Source organism: Nerophis lumbriciformis, linkage group LG05, assembly GCF_033978685.3.
Source record: "Nerophis lumbriciformis linkage group LG05, RoL_Nlum_v2.1, whole genome shotgun sequence".
Lineage (NCBI taxonomy): Eukaryota > Metazoa > Chordata > Actinopteri > Syngnathiformes > Syngnathidae > Nerophis > Nerophis lumbriciformis.
Window position 1 is genome coordinate 48,662,966 of NC_084552.2, and position 24,867 is coordinate 48,687,832.

The 24,867-nt window shown below is 40.6% G+C and overlaps 1 protein-coding gene across 1 annotated transcript in view; it reads right to left on the reverse strand.

Annotated features, from left to right (window-relative positions):
* atp2b1a (ATPase plasma membrane Ca2+ transporting 1a) overlaps nt 1-24,867 on the reverse strand; it is a 68,083-nt gene that overhangs the window by 3,584 nt on the left and 39,632 nt on the right. Inside the window, 20 exon segments of the mRNA XM_072913284.1 lie at nt 1,540-1,556; nt 1,559-1,619; nt 1,954-2,142; nt 2,260-2,367; nt 2,439-2,650; nt 2,721-2,934; nt 3,024-3,215; nt 3,297-3,403; nt 3,478-3,565; nt 6,377-6,556; nt 6,623-6,860; nt 7,233-7,474; nt 7,553-7,795; nt 7,880-8,094; nt 10,146-10,301; nt 15,455-15,493; nt 15,611-15,772; nt 17,033-17,158; nt 17,232-17,489; nt 17,622-17,819. Of these exon segments, the coding sequence (XP_072769385.1) occupies nt 1,540-1,556; nt 1,559-1,619; nt 1,954-2,142; nt 2,260-2,367; nt 2,439-2,650; nt 2,721-2,934; nt 3,024-3,215; nt 3,297-3,403; nt 3,478-3,565; nt 6,377-6,556; nt 6,623-6,860; nt 7,233-7,474; nt 7,553-7,795; nt 7,880-8,094; nt 10,146-10,301; nt 15,455-15,493; nt 15,611-15,772; nt 17,033-17,158; nt 17,232-17,489; nt 17,622-17,819 (3,245 nt within the window).

A 24,867-nucleotide genomic window follows, 5' to 3' on the forward strand; every position in this document is an offset into this window, starting at 1 on the left:
GTCTTATTCTTCCGCAAAGCAGTATGAGGTGTTGTGAAGCAAAATTACGCCACACTGACCGTTATGCTACACTCACACACTTTCATTATCATTTGTTTATGAGTGAGGGCCAACCGGAGGCACCAAATCCGCATTTGTGACAGGCTTCTACAAATAAACAAATGAAAACACTGGATTTCGTTGTCTGCGTTGACTCAGAGCTCAGGTGTTGCGAATTGACGATGAACAAATGTTTGATACTGAAAAAGCAGGTATCGGTGTATTATTTTTTTGAGGCATCAATACTTTTGACAACCCTACTTAGAAGAGAGGACAGCGCCGGCAGGAGACAAGAGAGGACAGAGAAGAGGAGACAGGAAAGAGAGATGACCGAAGACAGAAGAGCGAGAGGGTGAGTTGGGGGCGTGGCTTGAGACAGATGGTCAGTTGTAAGCGTTCGCTGGTGTCCAAACAAACAAAAACAAAAAAAGCTGAGGCAGCCAAGCACGTCCACAAGCTGGTTGGCAAGTCAAAAGAAATACAAAGAAAAAACACCACAAGTAGGTCAAAGTTCACAAACGGGAGCCGGGAGCGAAGACCCATGCAGAGCGTGTGCTACCTGGTGCTCTAACGGCAGCAAACCTTTGAGTATAGCCCATGACACATTTCACTGAATCTGAAGGAGAACACGTGATGGGTCAGTGGGATTTGGACCGACACACACACACACACACACACACACACACACACACACACACACACACACACACACACACACACACTCTTTTAAGGACTGGAGTTGACCTGGAATGGAAATAGTTATGCTGAGCCTGTAAAAGCATGGGACTATCAGTTACGATTGTACTCCTTAAAACTCTTCTCACGTGGTCCCAAGACCTGCAAAAGAGAAAAGCGTCACACGCATCATCCGCACGTCAGAATACCGACAAGCAATCCCCCCCACTGCCACTTTGAGCCTTTGACGTAGTGTCCATGGGCGTATACTCAAAAACATTTATCCAGCGAGGGACTAGAGCGCTGCGACACAGACCCATGAGCACTACAAATTGGTGGTGGGCAAGGTTTGGGGGTTGGGGGTTGGTGGGCGCACACATTGCTGCAGACACAACCTGCTCAATCCGGAACATCCGCAATTAATCACAGTCAAAAAAACAACATTCCAAGCAGAAGCGGAACGTAAGACAAAGTGATGACACAGAAATAAACATCTCCACGCCAGAGGCCGTCTGGTCACATGGCACATAGATAAGAAGAGCGGTGTCATCCAAGCTTGATGGAGGATGCCTTTTGTTTGTTTGAAAACATTAGGAAGAAGCATGATGTTAGGCGGGAGAGAGGGCAAGAGACAGAGGTGTCGAGGAGGATGTTAAGTGAAGAGAAGTCTCATGCACGAGAGGAGAACACGCACTCACACCCCACAGCGGCAGAAGCGGAGTTGGTGGCAACGGTGGTGTTGTTGTTGTTGGTGGTAGTAGGAGAAGTAGTGGTGGTGGAGGAGGTGGAAAAGGCTACATGTGAAGGGCTAGAAACATTGGTTACATCGTGCTGTTGTTGGAGGCCTGCCGCCTCAGAGCCCCCTGAAAGGAAGTTCCGCTCTGGAACGCACTCACTACATCCATCTGCAAAGAACCAGACAGCGTGACAGGAGAAAGCCCAGAGGAGATACAACAGAGAGCAGGACGAGAATGAGAGAGGGAGAAGTGAGAAATAATAACAACAAAGCAAAGAAGGTACCATAAAAAACATCGCTTGGGAATTGATTTGTTAAAAGAGGTGAAAAAAGGAGGACAGCTGAGTTTAAAAAGGCACCGATGAGACTTGTATGCAAAGATTCTTTGACCAATCAGTAAATACTAAGTTCTTTAACTGTGCCGCTGCAACAGCAATGGAGAGATTAAAGTTCATGGCTTTTGCTTCCCATGGTGTGTGCACCGTACATTCTTGGTCCTTTACCTGAGTCTGGATTCGGTTGAGGCCACGGAACCAGAGGATTTGGCCACGGCGGAGCTCCCGCTCAGCGTGGTCGATCTCGTCCATGTCGTCGAGCTCCTCCAGTTCCTCGTCGGGGATCTCCTCCTTCTGGGTGCCGTGGCCTGCTGTTTTCAAGAACTTAAGGCGGCTGGTTGGTATGGAGGAGATGACCTGGAAGACGTCCGCGTTCAAGTCAGCGAAAGGGCATTACAAAAAGTGCACCAAGCCCATCCCAACACCGGGGGGCAGTGTTGTGCCACAAAAAAGGCAGACATCAGCGTGTCTTACCTGCCCCCACAGCAGCGAGCCAAAGCCCAAGAAGGTGCACCAGAGCCACTGGTCGATGTTGAGAGCCACGCAACTGAACGGCTTGCCTCCAAACTGTACGATGACGATCTGCAGGATAAAGGTGGACATTAGAAGTTTTCTGGGTCGATTACTCGCTTCTGCATGAGGACCCTGCATACCTGGATGATGAAGGTACCGAAGACAATGGTGCAGAAGATGAGGTTGTTGAAGATGCCGTCGAAGACGTTCCTTTCGCCGTGGATCTTGCGGGCGTTGATCTCGTTGAAAAGCTGCATCAGGACGAAGGTGTTGAAGACGATGGTGTAGTGCTCGGAGGGCGGGGCTCTCAGGGGGGCGTTCCTGCCGCTGTCGATGTCAAAAATCTTCTCCCCTGCACACCAAGAGAGGGTGCACGTTGGCAAGGTGGAATTCCTCCGGATGAGCAGAAAATTAAGGCTTACCGGCAAAGAGCAGTGTGAAGATAATGACCAGCTGGTAGACGCCCTGGCCCAGAATGTTCTTCATCATGGTGCGAGAGATGAGGGGCTTGTTGCGGCCATACGGCTTCCTGAGCAGCAGTGCTTCTGTGGGCGGCTCCGTGGCCAGGGCAAGCGAGGCGAAAGTGTCCATAATCAGGTTGACCCACAACATCTGGACCGCTTTCAGCGGAGAGTCCTGCAGGAAGACAAGTGGGACAATTAGATCTGGGGGCAGGAGCACGAGGAGGTGGACCATCAGGAGAGCGTTGACTGAGTAAGCCTAACCTGCGTGATGCAAGCGCCAGTGAAGGCTACAATGACGGCCACCACGTTGACGGTGAGCTGAAACTGCAGGAACTTGGAAATGCTGTCATACACGTTGCGTCCCCACATGACGGCCTTGACTATGCTGGAGAAGTTGTCGTCTGTCAAAATGATGTCGGACGCCTCCTTAGCCACATCTGTGCCGGCGATACCCTGGAGATGGGAGTGGGTGATTGGCGTGAAGCATTCGTCATACTCCACCGTGAGACAAGCTGGTGTAGCAGCACGACTCACCATTGCAAAGCCCACGTCGGCTTTCTTCAACGCGGGACCATCGTTGGTGCCGTCCCCTGTCACGGCGACAACTTGTCTCTGTTCAATAACGGTGCTGTCAATAATACCTGTGGGAAAAAAAACTTGTTAACTGAACAACTGGAAACTTTACGTAGTTTACAATAATTCGACAAAAACATACCTTTGACTAGAGTGTGCTTGTCAGTGGGGGAAGACCGAGCCAGAACTCGCAGTTTGGGCCAGATCTTGTCAATGCGTTCTTGTTCGATCTAGAAAAAAATAAAAAATCCACTTAAGAGGACTTCTTTAAGGCGGTGGTTCTCAACTGGTTTGACCGCGGGACCCACCATTATCACATAATGACTAGGGCCACACAAACTGCAGACATTTTTCGACTAAAATGTTTGAGACAGTGCAAATTAACCCTGTGTGCTTGCATAACATCAGTTAGCAATAGGGGGGCACGATACATTTCTGACAGATAATATTTGGGAGGAATGAGGAATAATGATGTCACAATGATAAATTCAATACATGAAAAAATTGCTCAGAAAAAAAATAAAAACGCTACTATTACCCGTATTGAGCTCATTGTAAACAAACATGGCGTCGAATGTGTGGGACTTCTTTACTTTTTCAAAGGAAGACATTTGCCCAAAAAATATTGCGTCTCAACACATTAAACCTTGTCAGCCAACTTATATAGTATGGCATGGTATGGTCTTTATTGTCATTGAACAAGTACAATGAAACTTTTGTTTTCAGCACAAACCCGTTCAAGTTTAGACAAACAAACAGTGTACAGGGTTACAGAACAGGAACGCTGATGGGTCGCCACAAGGCGCCCCCGTAAAAGATGGGAAAAAGGTAAACGCTGGGGGAGGATGATTAAAACAAATACAATCTATCACTGGGCTCCTATGGGGGCCCAGTCTGATGTGGGAAAAAAACTCCATAGCAAAGCACATATACATATTACAACATACAACTCGAGACTTGCAACAGAGGGGAGGGAGTGGGGGCTACGGTGGCAGGCTGCAGCTCTACAAGCGCTGCCCAGCCGTCCATTACCCCTAGGGATTCGCGTCGAGGGTGTTGGATGGGGGGTGGGGTGTGTGTGTGTGGTGTATATTTTTTGTGGATGCATGTTGTTTGTGTGTAAGCCTACAGTGTGTCTCTGTTTCGCGGCCTTGATCTTGTGCAGCCGATAAGTCCAAAGTCAACAACAACAGGTGTGTGTCCATGAGAGACAAGAAGGGAGTTTGTGGTGTCTTCGCCGCACTGTCCTTCGGGAGAGTCTCGAAGCCAGGGAAATATTCCAAGTTAGAATGTTTTGAATGAGAGTGAAAATAACATTTGCTTTTCACTCTAAATTGTCTATTACTGGTCCTCAAATTCATCCTGCAGGGCAGACACTCCGATGTTATCCAAATCACAAAGTGTCCACACTTCTGCCCGCATCCTCCAATCATTTGTGGCAGCTTTGGGGTACTTTGAAGACTGCCAGCAACTTCCAATTTGTTGACAAACCAGAGCAACGCTTACTCCAATCAGCAGATGTCCTGTTGTCATAATTCCGAATAGGTGGATATCTTCACGTCCTCGACTGAAAGGGGTCCCCAGGCACACGGCACTCCTTCTCCCAAGAGTCCGTCGTGTGTCCAGCAACAACCGCTCAGTCAAGATAAGCAGGTTCCCCCAAACCCAAGACTTTGTCAATTTCGTTGAGAGGCCAGTTAATTAGTTCCAATGTTTACATTTGGAGAGCAGTGCAAAACGAGGCAACAAGAAAGTTAAGACAAGACAAGACAAAGAAGCAAGCAGGAGAGATAAGGGAGAGGAAAGGGGAACGTCCGCCCTCGATGAGTGCCGGTGAGAAATACCATTGCTCCAACTGTGTTTTACAATCTCTACAAAAACACTTCCTTATGGTCTATATAAAGCGCAAGGGTGGTGTTTTGGTCAAAGATAGCATTTTGGATTATGGGTTTCACTGAAGACATATTTTCAAAAATGCTTTGAGAGAAAACGTTTTTTCAGTAGGGCTTTTAAACGCATTTATTTAGAATGCATTTAAAAAAATACATCCGTCGACATGTCTTTCATAATTATGGTGAACGATAGGCAAAATAAAAATACAAAATGCAGTTCCCCTTTAAATATTGAAAATGTCTCAAATCTGTTATACAACAAAAATATACTTTGTTTTCTTTCCTTGTCAAAAAAAAGCTTTGAACAGCTTAAACTTCCAGTCTCAAAAGTGCAATTTTGAAATAAAAAAGGAATTGAAAATGAAAGTGTAATTGTATTGCAACAATCCATCACTGCAAATTGCACTAAGGTATAGTTTCATATCACTGTTATTGTCAAAATTATCACGGTTGTCATTATTATCACAGTGTTTTTGAATGTGCTTAAAAAGTACACACATTGAAATCTTTGAACCAGGTTCTTTTTAAAAGATCTAACAACATAGATTGACACACGATATACTTTCTTTGGCAAAATAAATATTAAATATCGTTCCGGCTTCTTAAGAGCCATATTTTGACTGTTTAAATATTAAATACTAATAATTTGTAAAGGTTTTATACTGTTTTTAAATTGATAAATAAACGGTCTTGGGCGCATTACTTCCGGTTTATGTGACGTCCGCGAGTTCACTTCCTATCGTCATTATTCCTTCGAGTATAGATTGATCACTCTGTAAGATAGCACTGTCTGTAGGTTCACTGTACACAATTGAATAGTTGAGTTGCTTGGACAGCAATGTGCTTATGCATGTTTGTATTGGTGTGTATGGGGGTAATCAATATTATGCTTTGTGAATTCATATTGCTAAAAATGAAAAGATATCGATCCATAATCAATCAAATCGATTATTCTACCCAGCCCTAATTTTCAGTACATGGTATATCTGAAGAGTTGAATCAGAGCAAGTGAACTCAGACCGAGATGAGAAGTGACATCTTGAGACAAGAATGCAGGGTGTATTCACAAACATCGAGACAACATTTTTTGACCTAGTGAAAACGGATCCACCAGTTGAGGATCAACTGAGCAGGTCTGCAGCAACCCACCTCTCCTTTTGCGTTGCGTATCCGTCGGTTGAACTCTTTGCCCTCCAAGCAGATGAAGTCGTCTGCCGGCTGCAGGATGCCGCACTTGGTGGCGATGGCACGAGCCGTGTTGATGTTGTCTCCAGTCACCATACGCACAGTGATGCCTGCACGTTGGCATTTCCTGATGGCGTCTGGAACCTGGAACAGAGCAAACACAGGTTCATAAAATGGGTTTAACGAGTTGCACGGTATGCCGAAATTCACCTCTGGCCTCACGGGGTCTTCGATTCCCACCACGCAGAGGCAAGTGAGCCCAGTGAGGATGTCGTTTTCGTTGTCCCAGTCTGGCTCGCCGTCTGAGGCGGTAAAATCTCTGTATGCGAGGCAGATGGTCCTTAGGCCTTCGGAGGCCATGGGCTCAATCACTTTCTTCACCATGTCGTCTCGATCTCGAGGGCGAAACACCTTTGACTCGCCGTTTGCTGTGAGGATTTTATAGCACCTTGAAGAAGGGTAGAAATGTTGATAAATGGCGAGAATAATAAATGGTAGCCAAATGCTCTCTTGAGGGCACACAGAGGAGAAAACAAAAGCATTTAAATGGCGAAGTGCACTAGTGTGACGTCACGCTAAGCCTTCTGTGGGTTAAAAAGAAGCCCGCTTGGTTAAGAGGCTTACAGAGTTGTTACCAGCTCATTTTATCAGCGCCTGTTTCTAAGTCGCAAAGGGCTTGGGTGGGATGCACTTGAACTTCTTAGCTGCTCTAAGACGTGGCGCGTATCATTCATGGGAAGCTTGAACAAGAAAAGACCTCTGTTCTATTGAGATGAAGAGATAAACAACTCGGGTAACAAAGAGGGGGAAATGTTCTCACTTTTTAAGGAGGATTTCCGAAGCGCCCTTGCTGAACATGCGGTAGCCACCGTCAGCCATCTTCAGCACAGTGCTCATTGACTTGCGGACGGAGTTGAAGGTGTAGACCTTGTACAGTTTCTCCTCTGGGATCTCGTTTCGAATGGTCTGGTAGTCGCGCTTGAGGTCGGTGGAAAAACCAAGTAAGGCACATTCGGTCTTGTTACCCACTTGTCGAGGCAGGCCTCCTTCTTTCTCTGGAGGCTACGAAGGGGAAGGTGTGAAGATAGGTGATCATCACCACATGATCATAAAAAAAAGAACACAGCACATTAGACGTACCATGATCTTAGTAGTGTAGGCGCAGTTGACGGCTATCCCCAAGATTAGGAAATCTAAAATGGATGCAGGGATGTTTTCCGGTTCCGGGACTTTCTTGAAGTGTTTGCCGGCCAAGTAGGCCTGCACCACAGTCATGCGATTCATGGTGAGAGTTCCAGTCTTATCAGAGCAGATGGCTGTGGCGTTGCCCATGGTCTCGCAGGCGTCCAAATGACGCACCAGGTTGTTGTCTTTCATCATTTTCTGTTGGAAGAAAGACAATCAACAGCAACCAGAGAGGATAAATAGCTTGGCTTCAAAGTGTTAAGCAAGGATAAGAGACGTTACCTTAACAGAGTACGCCAGGGAAATGGTCACAGCGAGTGGAAGCCCCTCGGGAACAGCCACCACCAGCACGGTGACGCCGATGATGAAGAATTTTACAAAGAACTGAATGTAGATGGGCGTGCAGGCCTTGACCCAGGGCAGGTTCTGGATCCAAAAGGTGTCCACCACAAAGAGCACCACCAGGATGATGACAGTTATGGCTGACATCACCAACCCTGTAAGAAATCACAGGTCCAGACTATATAATTGGGAACAAAAGTGTACAAATTAGAGGTGTAACAGTACATATATTGGTATCGGAATTTTCCGGTACAGAACTGAAGGTACTTATGTCCCAATAGGTACACATTAAAGTGGGGGACCGGAGGTGTGTATCGCGTCAAGAGTCATAGAAGCGCTCTTCGACTCAGAATGTTCATAGTCAAATGTGATTTGTAGGATTTTGCCCATAATCGACGATCAGTTGAATCTATGGCGTTTTTCTCTGAGAGAAATAAACAGATTGTGATGATATGTAGTACTGTATACTGACTGGTCACTAGGTGTCAGTAACATCACATGGATGTAGATTTAGCCCCTGTAAGGAAAAAAAGCTAAACCACTCTCGTAAACAAATAAATACGGTAGAGATTGGATAGTTTAGTGAGGCCTTCTGCCTCACTAATAAATAGAGGGAGTAAAAGTTGAACAAACAGAACTGAACATCTTAAAAAATCATCAGGAGACAACTACAGCTTTGGAACGAGGGAGTGGCGCACGCTATCTAATTTCCCACCGGTGCCAACGGCGGGATTCGGCCGGCCTGAGCTCAATGTCAGACAGCGACGTGTCTCGACGAGACTAATGTCCCCGATGAGGAAACATTCTCTAAACACTATTAGTAATAATAGATAAATTGTTGCCAGCTGGTTTTAGACACGTCACACCAGTAAGCATTAGGGTTGGGCGATATAAACGATATGAGTGATCTAATTTTGGTTGACGATAGAGTTTTTAATACGATTGTCATATCGTGATGGATTGACAAATTCTCGCTGTGCCCTGCAAATTTGACAGCGACAAGCTAACAAACGCGTCCTCAACCACTGTAGCATTATCGCTAGCTGGCTAGCGGCTGATGTCCCTCTACAATGTGAGGCTGCTTCTAAATCATTAATCCTCACCTTCGTGGCAGCAAATAAAACTATGTTTCTTAGAAGTATCATCACTTGAGGACGAGGAATAGCTAAACATGCTAAACCACACACCGTAGGAGGATAATGCTAACCGTTACCCGCTAAGCTATAGCGCTTGAATGTAAACAGAGGGGGCGGATCGATATAAATATCGACAGTAACGATACCAAATATATCAGTAGTTATATCGATATTTTTTTATTGTCAAATAGTATTTTGTTGTTGTTTTTTTATTGTTTACAAAAACCGGAAATAAGGTCCTAAGAAAAGGACAACTTTGAGGGCACAAACCAAAGGATTTAAATCACAGCCGACAGTAGGAAATAATTCAAACATTTATTATATATTAATACACCACCATACACTGCCTTTTTCTGCGTGTAATTGTGATAAAAATGTTTATTAATGAATGATGTTGAACATTTTAAGTATGAACATCGATTGGTATGACCAATACTACTCCTGTCAGTACTTGGTATTGAATTGATACTCAAATTTGTAGTATCGCCCATAACTAATGTAAAGTATTAAAACAACATAAGTGTAGATAAAACCTTGTTACAACAGACAACCAGATATTAACAGTAAATTATTAAGTAGATTAATAATAGTTTTGAAAAAATAATAACTGGCAAAAATGCAATATGTAACCGCATACATCAGCAGCCAACTTAGGAGCCCTTGTGACCTGTTTTAAAATGGTTCTATTGTCATTTATATAGCAAATAATATGTTGTGATATATACCGTTATTGCAGAAGGCTGCAATATGTACCGCAATATGGATTTTAGGGCATATCGCCCATTCATAGTAAGAACCTAGTAAGTCAGAGCTGAAATTGTAAGCAGGTACGATTTATCACTTTCTAAAAACGATTTGTTTGCATACACAATAATCTTCTACTAATGTTTAAAGAAGATCTATTCTCTCAGCACACCCGCTGTATGCAACTACTCAACTCGCCTCCCTCCCACACAAATATAAGTTCATAAGATGAAGTCCAGGCACGTAACGAGCCGTGGTTATAGTGTACAGTTACACACCTAGTACACACCATCAAAAGTTTGAACACAGTTCAAACTGCTGCTCACCTGCTTTGCCGATCTGTACAGCAAGTTTGGTCAGCTTTCCCTGGAGAACAGATTTCTCCTTCTTTGGCAGGTTGGCTTTCTTCTTCTCCTCTGCATCCGCTCCCTCGTCGCTGTTCAGAGGCTGCATTTCCATGGCAGCGCCATCCTGTGCTTTAGCTGCATCAGAGAAAAAGTCGTTAAAATGCCTTAAATCTCAACTCATGGCAGGTAATGTGCACAGAATATCATCATAAATAAACAATTGTATTTGCACAAATAAAGGCCAGATGGGAGTGACTGCATATTCGCAGTGCCATCCTCTCCCTCGCAGGCAGGGAATCCCAGAGACACGCAAGCAGATAAAATATGAGAGCCATGATAAAATCATTAGCTGCGCCAGGCAGTCAGGCTACAGCTGCTGAACAACTGCAGGACAATTGTCAAAGCTTTCTTCTCTCAAACTTTGCATGATATATAATAAAAGGCATCGGACAAATGGTGCACCCCTGACAAGGCTTTATCCGTCTTGTGTGTGATAGTATGCCACATGGAAAGGGCGTGGGGGGGGGGTTAAGAACTGGGCTCCTGCAGCTGCTGCGGACTGTGGTTGGTTCTGGACTTACACCTCTGGATTAATCTCAGTCTAAAGGATCACGGTTGATTCCAGGCAGACAGAATCTGTGCACCAGGGACCAACGCTAGTGTAGTGCATGGTCACCGACATGAACAGCACTGATCACCGTCCCAGCAGGGCCGTGAGCCCGGGAGAGCCGGTTGCCATGAAACATCCTCGTTATCGTGGTTGTCAGCCTTCAAATTGGACCAGCTGCTCGTCCCACTCGCAGTCATGATTCAGATCGAGACATTAAATGGTGGGGGCCGCAGGGAGAGTCAAGGCACGGCGGGGGTTGGGGTGGGAGATGAGCAGATGTTCTGGCCCTGGAATTGTTGCATAGCTTTAATCTCCTCATCACTAATCGCTGTAACTGGATTCGGTAGCACCTGCTGCCCCGAGCACCTGCTGCCCCGAGGAAAGATGGGAGACTCGCAGGACAATGAGGATGCCAGGACAGCTTGCGCCGGGTCAAACGGGGTCACACTAAAATGTAAAATCACTCTCATAACACCACTGTAGTAATCATACAGTGCTGTGAATGGGGAAGGGAGATGTAAATGTGGCTTGCAAATGTAGGCTCAACGTTGCCAGGCAATTACACACACTGGGGCCACTTTAATGAGAACACCTGTGTTTAACCTGCTTACACATCAGCTGTAACATTCTGCAAGCACAGCCCGGCAAAGTGCATCAAACACAGACTTACTAACCCTGTTCCACCACATTCTAAACAAATGTCATGAAAATTACCTTACCACAACAACTCTTCAGTTTCCTCAGACCTTGCGTTTAAAAGCACTTGTGAAGAAATCAGGTCTTGGATATCCCTCAGCATCAATAAAGATTCTATCCATCCATCTCTATCGAATAGTTCTGCATTATTGCGGCCATGTATTTCCATCAGTCTTTCTAAACATTTTGACATTCATGTGCTTGTCAGTCCTCTAAAAGTATGAAACCCACTTTCTTGGCAAAAGACCTTAAAGTTACAGCAGGTGTTTTGTTGAGCGCTTTGAGCAGTGTAGGAAATCATAAATCAATATGATTTAAAAGGGAACTGCTCTTTTTGGGAATTTTGCCTATCGTTCACAATCATGATGAGAGACAAAATTACACATGTATTTTTTTATTAAATTTTAAAGATGATAAAAAAAACACTTGGAAGATGTGGTAAATGGGAGTCACCAATGTAGCCTTCAAAGTCCTCTAAGACAACTTCAAAACCCTCTATCAACGTTTTACATACACTCTGCAAATATATATATATAATGTAGAAACAGATACGTTTGTAACAATATGTAATATGTACAATATTTACCGTATTTTGGTCATTTTAATCATTGCCGGAACTAGTTTTTCGGCGCGTTTATTTCCGTTTTCCATAGCAGCGTGTCAAGGCGTGTGTCTTATAATGGTGGCAGACACGGTAACAAACAACAAAGACAACCATTTTTGGACAAATGAGAATTCAAAACCATATCTTTTTGAAGCTCAATATACGGAGGAGGAACTACTGCTTCAAGAAGCCAGCATGAAGGAAGAGTGAGACGTTGGAGCAGACGGAAGCCGAGAGAGTGAGGTGAAAGTGAATTGAAGCTGCAAAATGTGGAACTTGAAGCCAAACTATTTCGACATTAATGGATTACTTAGCCAAAATCAACAGGAAATGTCCCAGGCCAGCTGGACTAGACGAATCGAGTGAGTCACATTTTATATTTATCATGAAACACGCAGCACATCATGCGTGTTATTGCAACTACAGTACATTAATAGGGATGTTCTGATCAGGGTGCTCTGCAGCCAATTCCAATACTGATCATCCATGAGTAAGATCGGCCGATACCGATCACATGTGCTATTGACAGTTTAACAATATCAACACAAAATTTAAAGTAGTGTCTTATTCTCTTTCATTACATACAATTGTTTGAGTAAAACAAAGTCAATAGTATACAATAGCTAAACCAAAAAGCAAAAACTACCATCTGCTCCTCTTTTAAATCTTTTGGTTTTTGCCCTCAAACTATACTGTGTTATTCCCTGAATGTGTAAAAATTGACAAAAAAATGATTTTGAGAAAAATACAATCAAACGAATTACTCAATTACACCGATACTACCCCTGGTATCGATACAAACAATTAATGGATAGATTCGCCCTCCCCTTCTGTATACACCTAGCCACTACAAAGCAACAGAGCACAACAGTTGTTATATTACCGTATTTTTCGGATTATAAATCGCTGTTTTTTTCTTAGTTTGGCCGTGGGTGCGACATATACTCCGGAGCGACTTGTGAGTGAAATTATTCACACATTACCGTAAAATATCAAATAATATTATTTATCTAATTCACGGAAGAGACGAAGCAAAATGTCAGCAATCGTCACTCACACGTCAACCAAAAAGAATTTGGCGGGGAGGGTCATGGCAGAAGTGCATTGTGGGTCATGGGATGCTAACTGCTATATGCTATATGCTACTGCCGTAGCTATTAAAATGGATCATTTCTACATTGGCGGTAACTTATAAAAACTGACAAGGGCTGAACAAAAATGGCACCGAAAAGGAAATCATATACTGCAGATTACAAGCTGGACGTAGTGAAATATGCAGCAGAAAACGGTGATTGAGCAGCAGAAAGAAAGGATGCTAGCGGCGCATACCAGGAGCGACAACGAGGAAGAAGATTTAATCGGATTTAGCGATCAGGAGTGACAGATTGTTTGGTAAACGAATAGCATGTTCTATATGTTATAGTTATTTGAATGACTCTTACCATAATATGCTATGTTAACATACCAGGCATGTTCTCAGTTGGTTATTTATGCGTCATATAACGTACACTTATTCAGCCTGTTGTTCACTATTCTTTATTTATTTTAAATCGCCTTTCAAATGTCTATTCTTGGTGTTGGATTTTATCAAATAAATTTCCCCCAAAAATACGACTTATACTCGAGAGCGACGTATTTTTGTTTTTTTCCTTCTTTATTATGCATTTTTGGCCGGTGCGACGTATACTCCGGAGCGACTTATAATCCGAAAAATACGGTATTCGCTTTCTAAACTTAATGTAATTGTTAGTTTCCTGTTAATATCTGTTTACCATCTGCTGCAATGCGCTTCAATTTACACATCCTAAACTTTAACTCAGCACTTATTTATTGTGCTGTCTCAAGCTATCTTAGCGATTAGTATGCCTGCTCTTGGCTTGTTTTTACTCGGTGTGTAACATGTTTAGCCTCGTCCTCCAGTGATAATGATACACAATAGGGTTGGCCCGATACCAATAATTTGGTACCGGTACCAAAATGTATATTGATACTTTCCGATACTTTTCAAAATAAAGGGAACTACAAAAAAAGTCAATATTGGCTTTATTTTAACAGAAAATCTTACAATACAATTAACATATGTTTTCTATTGCATTTAAAGAACAATTTTAGAAGGTTAAAATATAAATTAAAGGGAATTAAACACATTGGGCTTTTCTTGTTGCACTCAAAGAACAATTTACAAAATAAAGTTTATGAGTTTGAACATCAAATATCTTGTCTTTGTAGCATATTCAACTGAATATGGGTTGAAAATGATTTGCAAATCATTTTATTCTGTTTATATTTACATCTAACACAATTTCCCAGGGGAGCAGCTCCACACTGTATGGAGATACACAGTTAACTGCTAGCTGTCTGTCAAAAATAACTAAAAAGTAATACAGAATCAACCAGAGGGGTTTGGATTTTGTGACTGGCAATGAAAGGCATGTATCAGCATTGGGTGATCACATACTTTTTCACAAAAATCGACTGATACTGATCAGTGGCCAATTGATTAGTGCATTCCCAATTGTTAATGACATATACTATTGAATATTAAACTACGTTGCTTTGTCATTTATAATGCTAAGCTAAGATGAAGATGTTTTGTTCAGATACTTAAGCACAGTGGCTCTCAAACTTTTTTCACCAAGTACCACCTCAGAAAACACCTTGCTGTCCAAGTACCACCATAAATGAGCAACATTAAAATATAATAGCATAGTAGACGTAAGTATTCATTAAAAAAAAGGCAGAGGTTTTATTTAACATGTAATTTTATATTTTAGGCCACTGTAACATTAGACACAGTTTGAACAGCAACACTGTGTTTGATTATTTAATTAAGCGATTTATTGACATACCACTAGATGGAGCCCGTGTACCACTACACAGTTTGAGAACATTGGTTTAGCATGTACTGACATACAATGGATTGGTTTGAGCACATTTAATATACAAAATGCATCAAAATGGCCTCTGAGTCCTTCGAATTTTCTGCGTGAGACTATCAGTAAAAAGAGCTTGACCCCCGGACCTATGAGGTCAAACTTTGGGGTTAAATAACAGCTCGACGAGGTGGTGTATTTGTCATAAAAATACATGCAACACAGTAGCCGTGCATGTTTTCACAAAGTTACATTCTGGGATTTCTTGATTTTTCCAGAATCAACCAATAATAAATTGGGGTTTTGCTTTGAAGAACTGTTTTGGAAAGTCGATTCTGTGGGACAAATAATTGTATTCTTTGGATATCTGAGAAGACTGATCATATAAAGATCTAGAATACATTTTAAATCATCTTGTGGTCCAGCTCGTTTAAGGCTGAAGAACAAGAATTAAACAACAACCTCAGACTAAAACAAGGTTGTCTGTGTCAGACCAGCAGCTTACCTTTCTTGCGATTTTCAATGGACCCATCCTGCTTCTTGTCTGCAAGAAATATAGAAGTCATGAGGAAAGCAACATTTCTACTCTTTCTGAAGCTATATTTGCCATGCAAAAATAGCGGTGGCTCATGGAACACGAATCAGGCGGATGGACACTCACTTTTTCTTTGTTTCTTCTTCTCCCCCTTTTCCTTCTTCTTTTCCTCCTCATCCTCCTCGTCGTCCTCGGCACTCCCGAGTAACGTGAAAATAATTCCAGTTTGGGAGTTGACGCCCACCGCTGTGACCACCATTTTCCCAGAGCCTTCCATCACGTGGGTGCCTTTGGAGCAAAGAGGCAAGCAAAAACAGCACTTAAGTTCCCCACATGTTCCAATTAAGAGCAAAACAAAAGCCCGAGTTGATTAATTTGCAGAGTGAGCGGAACACTGAAAAGTATGGCAGACAATAAAGTAAATTACATAACTAAAACAATGTATAGCAATAATAAACAGGAGATGGATAAATTACTTGGAGGAAGTATTCATTTCAAATACAGCAGTTAAGGTTTGGCTATAAAAAAATAACAAACAGGAAAAGAAGAGCAATGAAGAAACCACAAAAGTGAAAGTGAGCCTCTTTACACAAAATAAGTGTTAGAAGGATTCTTTCAAAATGCAATGAGTCACTTCGTTGGTTTAAGATATAGAACAGTGATACTCAACTGGTGAAAATAATATTGCTGTTTTATTCTGAAGGTTTTTTTAATCCAGCGGGCTGTTGTCTAACAATGACTCTTAAGGTGGTGACAGTGCTCTGTCATGCCATTTTGAAGTTTGTTCCTGGTCTAGTCTCTTGTTGAGCCTTAGAAAGCGCTTGCATTTAGTATTTTATGTGTATTTCATATCAGCTGCTTATGTCGAAATTGACATCTCGGTTGTGTATTTAATTATATTTGCTGAAAATGCGAAATCACTAATGCTAATTGCTGGCACATAATTGGGACTTTCAAATGTAAATTAGCATTCAGCAAGCACATTTGTTTGAATGCATTTTGCTTTTGTTGACCGTCATTCGACTGATTTGGTATGTAATTTAAGTTATAGTTAATATTCTTTAATTTAAGTTATAGTTAATATTCTTTAATAATGTAAATGCAGTTTTACAGTGCTTCGAGGGTAAGACTATGAAGTGGAACTCATTTGGCGTCTAAAGCCTGTGGAGCAAAGTTGGAGTCTTGGCGTTATCGCTCTACGGATGTAGCAAGTAGAAACCAAACATTAGCGGCAACAGAATCGATACACTTTTCAGACACTTTTTGCCAAAACAATTTGGAGTTTGTGGATAAAAATGTAGTGTTTCTAAAACTGATTATCAAATATTTGTGCTGTCACACTGTTATTTTGCACTACCTCAAATTCAAATGTCTCCTTTAAACAATATATTTAGCTGAAAAATGTCCGTTTGTCATTAAGGGGTGATGGTCATGCAGCAAAACCAGTTAAAAATGTATGCTTAAGAAGTCACTACCAACTAGCAGTGGTGCTAGATTTATTAAGTGGTTATACTTAGCAAGTACGAGGCTGTGACATCATTCTGTTACCTGATAAAAGCATTAAATCTTTTTGTTGCGTTTTCTTGACATGGTCCGACTCTCCTGTGAGCGAGCTCTCATCAACCTTCAAATCGTTGCCTTGGATGAGGACGCCATCGGCGGGCAAAAGGTCACCTGAACGCCACACACAGGGAACACAACTCAGACTTTGTACAGTTTTAAATGGCTGTAGTTAAATCAATCTCACCATATTTTACTTGAGCAACGTCGCCCACCACTATCTCTGCCACGGGAATTTGGATGACTTGCCCCCCGCGCACGACCGTGAACTTCTGCTCCTGCTCGATGCGGCTCTGAAGGCCACGGAACTGCTTCTCTTTACTCCAGTCGTTGAACGCCGTCACCAGCACCACGCAGATGACCGAGAGCAGGATGGCGACACCCTCGATCCAGCCTGCCTCTGACTCGGTTTCATCCTCCACGCCACCGGCAGCCTTCCCACAGTCTGAGTAAAAAAAAAAATATATATATATGTATATAAGTCAAGAGAGTCACATTTTTACAAATAAATCTAGTGCAAATAAATCTGGCGGAAATAAACAATGCGATCGAATGTTTCTAAAAATCTCATTCTTACCTTCTCTTTCGGCATCTTGAGGTCTATAAAAAGAAAGGCCAAGTGAAACTACGGCTGCCACTTCTAGGATAATCAGCGTGACATCCTGCAGCGCCTCCCACACTAATTGCAAGAACGTTTTAGGCTTTTTGGGGGGTATTAAATTTTGCCCAAACACCGTTTTCCGCTTCTCGATGTCTGCTGGCTGCCCACTTAGACCTGTGTAAGAAGGGGGAGAAAGGGGATGGAAGAAAAGCGCAAAGTGAGACAGGTTTTAAATGAATGGGTCATGCTACATCTTTACATGATTATTTGTAAATACAGCTAAAAATACATATCACTTTGTGGAACTAAAATATGTAACGCATTGAGTAAAGAAGTCAAAAAATTTACTAATATGATCCAGTTTGAGGAAAAAGTGGTGTTTAAAAAGTATACCAATAATTTTGAACTAGTGTCTGATGTCATTATCATGAAGCGTAATAATCAATAAGGCATTATCTATCATCTATTACATAATCATCTGTTTATTATGCGAGCTCATACCAACTATATATCATATACAAAGCTTAGGTCAAATCTACTCTTGTACTTACTATTCAGTCTTCATTCCTCTTAATTATTTGAAGTACTATATACTGTATTCTAGGGGTGCACAGATAATTATTGAGCCGATATGAGGAATTATGAAGACATCGATAAATCTGATAACATTTAAAAACAAAAAATATCTGATAAAAATAAAAAAACCCGTACTGTGCTGTAGGTGGGTTATGGTGAGCAAATCAAGCGCGCCTTTTCTCCAATCTGTGCTGTACTGTAAACTTCCCTAGAGCTTACAAGGTAAACAAACATGGCGTCGATCGTGTGGGACTTCTTCACTGTTTCAGAGGAAGACTTTTCACGTTCTATTTGCACCAAATGTTGTGCAAACATTCCCCCCAAGGATGGAAAAAACACCACATACACATCAAAGCTCATCAGCCACCTGAAACACCTGCATGGCTACGAGCCTGTTGCGAAAGAAGCTGCCCCAAAGTCAGTCGCAAAGATAAGTGTGCACACACTACATTTAAATCTACACACACACATTGGATAGATAGATAGATAATATAGATAGATAGATAGATAGATAGATAGATGAGTTATCCGTATCGGCCTTGAGAAGCAGAAAGTTACCCTTATCGGTAGGGCTGTGAATTTTTGGTTGTCCCACGATTCGATTCAATATCGATTCTTGGGGTCAAGATTCGATTCAAAATCTTTTTTTTTTTTTCCAATTCAACACGATTATCGATTCAAAAACTATTTTTTCTCGATTCAAAACGATTCTCTATTCATTCAATACATAGGATTTCAGCAGGATCTACCCCAGTCTGCTGACATGCAAGCAGAGTAGTAGATTTTTGTAAAAAGCTTTTATAATTGTAAAGAACAATGTTTTATCAACTGATTGCAATAATATAAATATGTTTTAACTATTAAATGAACCAAAAATATGACTTATATTATCTTTGTGAAAATATTGGCCACAGTGTGTTGTCAAGCTTATGAGATGCAAGTGTAAGCCACTGTGACACTATTGTTCTTTTTTTTTTTTTTTTTTTTTTTATAAATGTCTAATGATAATGTCAACGAGGGATTTTTAATCACTGCTATGTTGAAATTGTAACTAATATTGATACTGTTGTTGATAATATACATTTTTGTTTCACTACTTTTGGTTTGTTCTGTGTCGTGTTTGTGTCTCCTCTCAATTGCTCTGTTTATTGCAGTTCTGAGTGTTGCTGGGTCGGGTTTGGTTTTGGAATTGGATTGCATTGTTATGGTATTGCTGTGTATTGTTTTGTTGGATTGATTAATTAAAAAAAAAATAATAATAATAAAAAATAAAAATTAAAAAATAATTAAAAAAATAAAATAAAATCGATTTTTTTTAAATGAGAATCAATTCTGAATCTCACAACGTGAGAATCGCGATTCGAATTCGAATCGATTTTTTCCCACACCCCTACTTATCGGCTTGGCAAATAATACCGTACATCCCTAATATATTCTGTACTCATTTATTCTAGACTGCTTAGTTTGCACGTTTTTTTTAACAATGTAATAAGTCTGCAAACTGTTAACTCCACTATTATATATCTTTAGCATTGTCTTTTATCAGTACAAACATTGGTTATTGGTAAAAATTCAATATAGGACGTGAACAAATCAGTATGTATCAGTAATTGTTGAGAAATAGAGAAGCGGTTCAGTTCTGCTCTTTTTCAGACAGATTGAATTGTGGAACTGTAAACGTGTAATGCACTACAATGTAACCTAGCACGCATTGACAAAAACAGACTATCGTTGAATCTCAGTAAAACTAAAATAATGCTATTTGGTAACAGTAGAAGAGAAAGTCAAACACAAATACAAATAGACGGAATAGAAATTGAAAGAGTAAATGAAACCAAATTTCTAGGTATAATGATTGATGATAAATTGAACTGGAAATCTCATGTAAAAATATACAACATAAAGTAGCAAGAAACATGTCAATAATGAATAAAGCAAAACATGTTCTAGACCAAAAATCACTTCATATTCTCTACTGCTCGCTAGTGTTACCATATCTGAGTTATTATGTAGAAATATGGGGAAATAATTACAAAAGTACACTTCATTCACTAACGGTGTTACAAAAAAGATCAGTTAGAATAATACATAATATTGGATATAGAGAACATACAAATCCCTTATTTATTGAATCAAAGATACTGAAGTTCCACGACATAGTGAATTTGCAAACAGCTAAAATTATACAGAAAGCAAACTATAACCTGCTACCCAAGAATATACAACAATTCTTCTCAACAAAATAGGAGAAATATAATCTTAGAGAAAAATGTAATTTAAAACATTTGTATGCATGTACAACACTTAAGACCTTCAGTATGTGGAATTAAATTATGGAATGGATTAAGCAAAGCAATCAAACAATGTACTAATATGATCCACTTCAAGAAACTCTTCAAACTTAAAGTGTTTACAAAGTACAAAGAAGAAGAACCATGATAAACATTGTGAATTTATTTCATCCATCCATTCATTCATTCTCAAAATAATCGTACTCATCTCATCATATGAAATATAACTTACTTCACCAATTATTATTTATTTATTTATTTTTATTGAGATTACTTATGGAGTATATTGTGAATAAATTGAGAACAGGAAGTGAACAAAAGTTTTAGCAACTGTTATGCATAAGAAAAGGGGTAGGATTAAATAAGCTCTGCTTCTTCCTACTCCTTTTCAAACATGTTGAAAAGAGAAACTGGAGATTGTGATGTATCATGTTGTATGCTTGCATGTTCAAAATAAACTCAAACTCAACTCAACACATGTTTGAAATAAATTAGAAGCATTACAGTTAAACATCAGGAAAAGTATTCTCAAGTCTTAACTATGAGCCATCTTGCCTGACAACAGATTGATGCAGCAATGTGGGGGCTAAAAGTCACAAGCTCAAGCGGACATCGAAAGTATTATCTGCACGGGAAAATCACCGGCTCTGGGAGGCTGCACTAGGGGTGAGATTCTGAAGTCAAACTCCAAGAGAATGGATTACTTAGTGTCTGACCACATTGCATTCTACTGTACTGCAGAGACCCCCGCCATAACCATTCGGACGCCTCCACATACACACTTGAAAAGGGCCTACACGCAATTGACGATGCACCAAATTTTCAGCTTTATCCATGCAGACGGCTCGCGTGTGTTTGTGTGGGAGGATGGATGGAGTGAAGCGATGAGGAGGTGGAGCGGAATTTTGAAGGACGAATGACTGTGCAAAAGCTGACGGGCTACAAGTCAGGGAGTCGAACATTGAAGGGATGCTGTACTGGGAATAGCGACACATGTTTAGCACACAACTTTTTCATGTTGTCCAGAAACACTATTTTGCATAAACCAACAGACCGCCATATTGACAAAAGGTCTATTTGTGGCAGGCCGGCACAAATAGTTTTGATTAGTGTTGGGTCAAACGATACAGAAGAATCGATGCAGAATGAAACACAAGGAGTGATATGGTCTCCCTGGCTACATACCTCAATGTGTGTCACTTGAAAAAAATGTTTTTACCAATACAGCTGCTGTGAAATTTGACGACAAAGTTCCAAACTGTTTATTAGAAGGCACTTATTTTTGATAGAGATGTGGGAGGAGTGGCGTGCCATGTTCTCGTTATCATTGATTTACAGGTAAATGGAATGAAGAAAGTGTGGGATCGTTATGATGTAATAGTGCTAAATCAGGTAAATGTTCTTGAACTGTTTACTATTTGTCTCTTTTAGTCACAGATTTTATACTCCTTTCCTCATTCGTAAAAAAAAGCCAACTATCCATTTTACTTGCAGATCGTATGTAGTGACATTCTTCAATCCAGCAGACGGCGCCATATATGTACAGTATATATTTATATATATATATACATATATGTATATGTATATACATACACACATGCATGCATGCATGTATGTATGTATGTATGTATGTATGTATGTATGTATGTATGTATGTATGTATGTATGTATGTATGTATGTATGTATGTATGTATGTATGTATGTATATATATATACATATATATATATATATATATATATATATATACATATATATATATATATATACATATATATACATATATATACATATATATATATATATACACATATATATATATATATACATGTATATATATATATATATATATACATATATATATATATATATATACATATATATATATATATATATACATACATACATACATACATACATATATATATATATATATATATATATATATATATATATATATAAATATATATATATATATATATATATATATATATATATATATATATACAAACCCTGTTTCCATATGAGTTGGGAAATTATGTTCGATGTAAATATAAACGGAATACAATGATTTGCAAATCATTTTAAACCCATATTCAGTTGAATATGCTACAAAGACAACATATTTGATGTTCAAACTGATAAACATTTTTTTTTTGTTGCAAATAATCATTAATTTTAGAATTTAAAGCCAGCAACACGTGACAAAGAAGTTGGGAAAGGTGGCAATAAATAAAGAATGCTCATCAAACACTTATTTGGAACATCCCACAGGTGAACAGGCAAATTGGGAACAGGTGGGTGCCATGATTGGGTATAAAAGTAGATTCCATGAAATGCTCAGTCATTCACAAACAAGGATGGGGCGAGAGTCACCACTTTGTCAACAAATGTGTGAGCAAATTGTTGAACAGTTTAAGAAAAACCTTTCTCAACCAGCTATTGCAAGGAATTTAGGGATTTCACCATCTACGGTCCGTAATATCATCAAAGGGTTCAGAGAATCTGGAGAAATCACTGCACGTAAGCAGCTAAACCCGTGACCTTCGATCCATCAGGCTGTACTGCATCAACAAGCGACATCAGTGTGTAAAGGATATCTCCACATGGGCTCAGGAACACTTCAGAAACCCACTGTCAGTAACTACAGTTGGTCGCTACATCTGTAAGTGCAAGTTAAAACTCTCCTATGCAAGGCGAAAACCGTTTATCAACAACACCCAGAAACGCCGTCGGCTTCGCTGGGCCTGAGCTCATCTAAGATGGACTGATACAGACTGGAAAAGTGTTCTGTGGTCTGACCAGTCCACATTTGAAATTGTTTTTGGAAACTGTGGACGTTGTGTCCTCCGGACCATAGAGGAAAAGTACCATCCGGATTGTTATAGGCGCAAAGTTGAAAAGCCAGCATCTGTGATGGTATGGGGGTGTATTAGTGCCCAAGACATGGGTAACTTACACATCTGTGAAGGCGCCATTAATGTTGAAAGGTACATACAGGTTTTGGAGCAACAATGTTGCCATCCAAGCAACGTTACCATGGACGCCCCTGCTTATTTCAGCAAGACAATGCCAAGCCACGTGTTACATAGTCTCTGTCTTTTTGATGAAATAACATTAGAGGAACTATTACGGCGTGTAAGTGGGATAAAACAAACAACATGTTTACTTGACCCACTTCCTGGGAAACTAATCAAGGAGCTTTTTGTATTATTAGGTCCATCAGTGCTAAATATTATAAACGTATCACTTTCCTCCGGCACTGTTCCCCTAGCATTCAAGAAAGCGATTATTCATCCTCTGCTCAAAAGACCTAACCTGGATCCTGACCTTATGGTAAACTACCGACCGGTGTCCCACCTTCCGTTTATTTCGAAAATCCTCGAAAAAATTGTTGCACAGCAGCTAAATGAACACTTAGTGTCTAACAATCTCTGTGAACCTTTTCAATCCGGTTTCAGGGCAAATCACTCTACGGAGACAGCCCTCGCAAAAATGACTAATGATCTACTGCTAACGATGGATTCTGATGCGTCACCTATGTTGCTGCTTCTTGATCTTAGCGCTGCTTTCGATACCGTCGATCATAATATTTTATTAGAGCGTATCAAAACACGTATTGGTATGTCAGACTTAGCCTTGTCGTGGTTTAACTCTTATCTTACTGACAGGATGCAGTGTGTCTCCCATAATAATGTGACCTTGGACTATGTTAAGGTAACGTGCAGAGTTCCTCAGGGTTCGGTTCTTGGTCCTGCACTCTTTAGTATTCACATGCTGCCGCTAGGCGCCATCATACGCAAATACGGTGTTAGCTTTCACTGTTATGCTGATGACACCCAACTCTACATGCCCCTAAAGCTGACCAACACGCCGGATTGTAATCAGCTGAAGGCGTGTCTTAATGAAATTAAACAATGGATGTCCGCTAACTTCTTGCAACTCAACGCCAAGAAAACCGAAATGCTGATTATCGGTCCTGCTAGACACCGACATTTATTTAATAATACCACCTTAACATTTGACAACCAAACAATTACACAAGGCGACTCTGTAAAGAATCTAGGTATTATCTTCGACCCAACTCTCTCGTTTGAGTCACACACTAAGAGTGTTACTAAAACGGCCTTCTTTCATCTCCGTAATATCGCTAAAATTCGTTCCATTTTGTCCACTAGCGACGCTGAGATCATTATTTATGCGTTCGTTACGTCTGGTCTCGATTACTGTAACATATTATTTTCGGGTCTCCCTATGTCTAGCATTAAAAGATTACAGTTGGTACAAAATGCGGCTGCTAGACTTTTGACAAGAACAAGAAAGTTTGATCATATTACGCCTATACTGGCTCACCTG